This window comes from Rattus rattus, chromosome 2, assembly GCF_011064425.1.
Source record: "Rattus rattus isolate New Zealand chromosome 2, Rrattus_CSIRO_v1, whole genome shotgun sequence".
NCBI classification, from domain to species: domain Eukaryota; kingdom Metazoa; phylum Chordata; class Mammalia; order Rodentia; family Muridae; genus Rattus; species Rattus rattus.
The window spans coordinates 103,638,142-103,641,262 of record NC_046155.1 but is presented as its reverse complement, the minus strand read 5'-3'; the positions used below and the strand labels follow the sequence as shown (position 1 = coordinate 103,641,262).

The following is a 3,121-nucleotide window of genomic DNA, read 5'->3' as shown; positions in this document are numbered from 1 at the left end:
TATTATGAATGTCACAGACTCATATTCAATTAAAGTTTTCCTTATTTATGAAAGGTTTCATGTATCCATTTGAATGAAATATATTATCCAATGAGTGTTTAGAAATGTCCAAACCTGGTTAGTGACTTTGAGAAAAAATTAGATAACATGATATTTGGTTTTTCAAGAAATTTATTTTTACTGAATGTAATGGCCAATGCTTTTAAATTCCAACACTCAGGAAACAGAGGCAAGTGGTTCTCTCAGAGTTCAAGGCCAGCCTGGTCTATATAGCAAGTTCTAGTCCAGCCATGATTACAGGAATGATAACCTCTTTCAAAAGTAGTTATTTTAAGTGATATTGATGATAAATATTAAGGTATTACACAGATTTATCAAGGATATTGCGTATTATGCCTGTAAGACTAGTCAGTACAGACAGCCTAGTTTCGAAATAGTAAAGGTGACTTGGGTTTTCTGCTGTTTTAGCCTCCTTTGACATCCAGCCTAAGCACCTTGTACAAGCCTTGTTTGAGCTCTTTGTTCTTAAGGGCATACACCATGGGGTTCAGAGCAGGGGAAATAACATTGTGGAGCACATTCAGCAGAACTGGGATGAGTGGAATTTTCATTCCTACACTGTGAGTGATGGACATAACAACAATGACTGTGTAGAAGAAAAATATTAGGATGAGGTGAGAGGTACAGGTACTTAAAGCTTTAGATGCAGCTTCTGCAGAGTTCAACCTCAGCACAGACCGAAGAATCAAAGCATAGGAAACCATAATTAAACCAAGGTCACTTCCCATGAGTGTCCAAGCCAGGAATAACTGGTTGATGCTGTTAATTTTCCTGTCATCACAGGCAAGGCTAGTGACCCCAAGGTTAGAGCATAGGCAGTGCTCAATTTTATTCTGAGAACAGTAATTTCTCTGAGCAGCCAACACAGGTACTGAAATGGGAGCCACAAAATTTCTGAAGGTCATAAACACCGTTGCTTTGATCACAAAAGATTCAGTAACTATTGAAGAATATCTCAGTGGTCTGCAAATTGCCACATACCTATCTATAGCCATGCAGACAAAGATACCTGACTCCATGGCAACAAAGCAATGGATGGCATACATCTGAGCAAAGCACTCAGGGAGGCTGATGTTGTTATCATTGAACCATAAGATGGTTAAAATCTTGGGCATGATAGTAGTTGCCAGACCCATGTCCACAACAGCAAGGATGCCCAGGAAATGGTACATAGGCTGGTGTAGTGATGCCTCTTGGTAAATGACACTCACAATAACTATGTTGGCAATGAGAGCCAGGACATAGAGCAGAGCCAGGGGCAGGGAGAGCCAATGCTGCCAGCTGTGGATACCTGGAAATCCCATCAGAATGAACTCAGACACCTGGAACCTAGAGCTGTTGACATCTCTGAGGATCTGGAACATCTCTTGCTCCTAATAAAATAATGCCTACTCCTGATTATCTGTGCAGCAGTGTTGGATGCAGATTTGCCCAGGGTTTAATACCAAGAGATGAATTTCTGTCTTCATCTTTCCATACCGTTACTGATACTTGTTACTCTTATGATACAGGAACTCTTGTTGTGGCACATTTTTTTAATTTATCAAATCACCCACACTGTTCCTTGCTGCAGATCATATTTTCCCACTGTCTCCTAAGTCAGAAATAGAACATTAGAGGAAATAAAAGTATGGTTAATGATCTTCCATGTAGTATGTTGTTGACTCTGTGCATGATCGAAATAACCTGATGTTTTGGTATAACAGGTATATTTGATTTGACTAGGGGTTGCTTTGGAGATCTAAAATATAAAGCTCAGGGGAGTGTTTTATGTAAAATTTTTCTTTGCTACAATCTTAGACAGTACTATATTTTAGAACAGAAATCATTCTACTTGCATGTAAGAGAAACTTTTATTAATAGTGTGTATGTATTATCATATGATCAAATATATTTTCATGTTATAAAGTAATGTAAGCTAGAGTTTTAAATGCAGATATAATACTTAAATTTCGTTTATATTTATTTTTCACTTGCTGTGAGTTAAATTCTGGTCCCCCTACATGCTAGGTACGCTATCGCTGAGTTATATCAAAAAGAGTTAGCCATTAAAATATTTATTGTTATATATGTACATTCACAAATTAACATGTATAAGTTAATGTAAATCTAGATGCATTGTAAGAAGATGAATGACTGAGCAGGAGTTATACCAACTTCTTTCACATTCTTGACTGTCAGTTTTCTCTTACCTCCAAGTCCTTAAATGTTAATGTACTCATTTGACCACGCTCAGTCTTTGCCACCCATCAACATGGCAGTAGACTTACCTGATTTGGTTTTTCTGTCTTAGGTGGATGAAACACAGATGTGTCTGAGTACGTCTTAAAAGAAGAAAGTAGAAGGTGGTGATTCTGAAGAACAAGGGAGAGCAGTTGACAAACAAGTATCTAGACCCTGATCAGCATCTCTTCTGTGGCTTCTCACTTGGCTATGATTCTCATCTGACTCCCACCATTTCTAATGACGCCTGTTTGTTTAAGGGAAAGAGAGATTTTTCACCATCATCATAAACAGCACTATGAAAATCTATACAGAAATGAAGTCTGAAGATTGTGGGGAATACCTTGTCCAAGGAATAAGCAACAATTTTCATGACTGACTGTGATCTAGGTGAGTGGAACCAAAGCTACCTTTCTAAAGAATTAATCAATTAGACAATCAGCTGAAACACACGAAAAGTTCCTGAGCCCTCTAACAAAGCTTCTGGGCAGTGGATCTACTCCCCTGTGCCTGAGCATCCTGTCACATGTCCTCTCATATCATTTTCTAGTCAAAAAAAATGAAGAGATGAAAATAACCTGGTCCAGATGTTCAATGTGGTGATCTTAAAACATCAGCATTCTCTTAGACTTGCTGTACTTATATCCATGGGCATGGCCCTCCATGTCCTAATCCCTTGAGCTCTGAAATACTGTGGAAAGTATTTGAAAGACTGTGTCTGTATCCCAGAGGATATAGCAGTGTTTTAGGAACAAAGTGCTAGTGTAAAACAAGGTGGCCCTATGGGAAGCAGATTAGCAGATGGAGCTTTCTATCCCACTGCTTCCTGAAAACACAT

General features: G+C 38.5%; 1 protein-coding gene across 1 annotated transcript; it reads right to left on the bottom strand.

Annotated features, from left to right (window-relative positions):
- Positions 1-464: 464 nt before the first annotated feature.
- LOC116894113 (putative olfactory receptor 56B2) lies at positions 465-1,424 on the bottom strand. Its single transcript, XM_032895831.1, has one exon. The coding sequence runs from the start codon at positions 1,422-1,424 to the stop codon at positions 465-467; it is 960 nt and encodes a 319-aa protein (XP_032751722.1).
- Between the last annotated feature and the right edge of the window lie 1,697 nt (positions 1,425-3,121).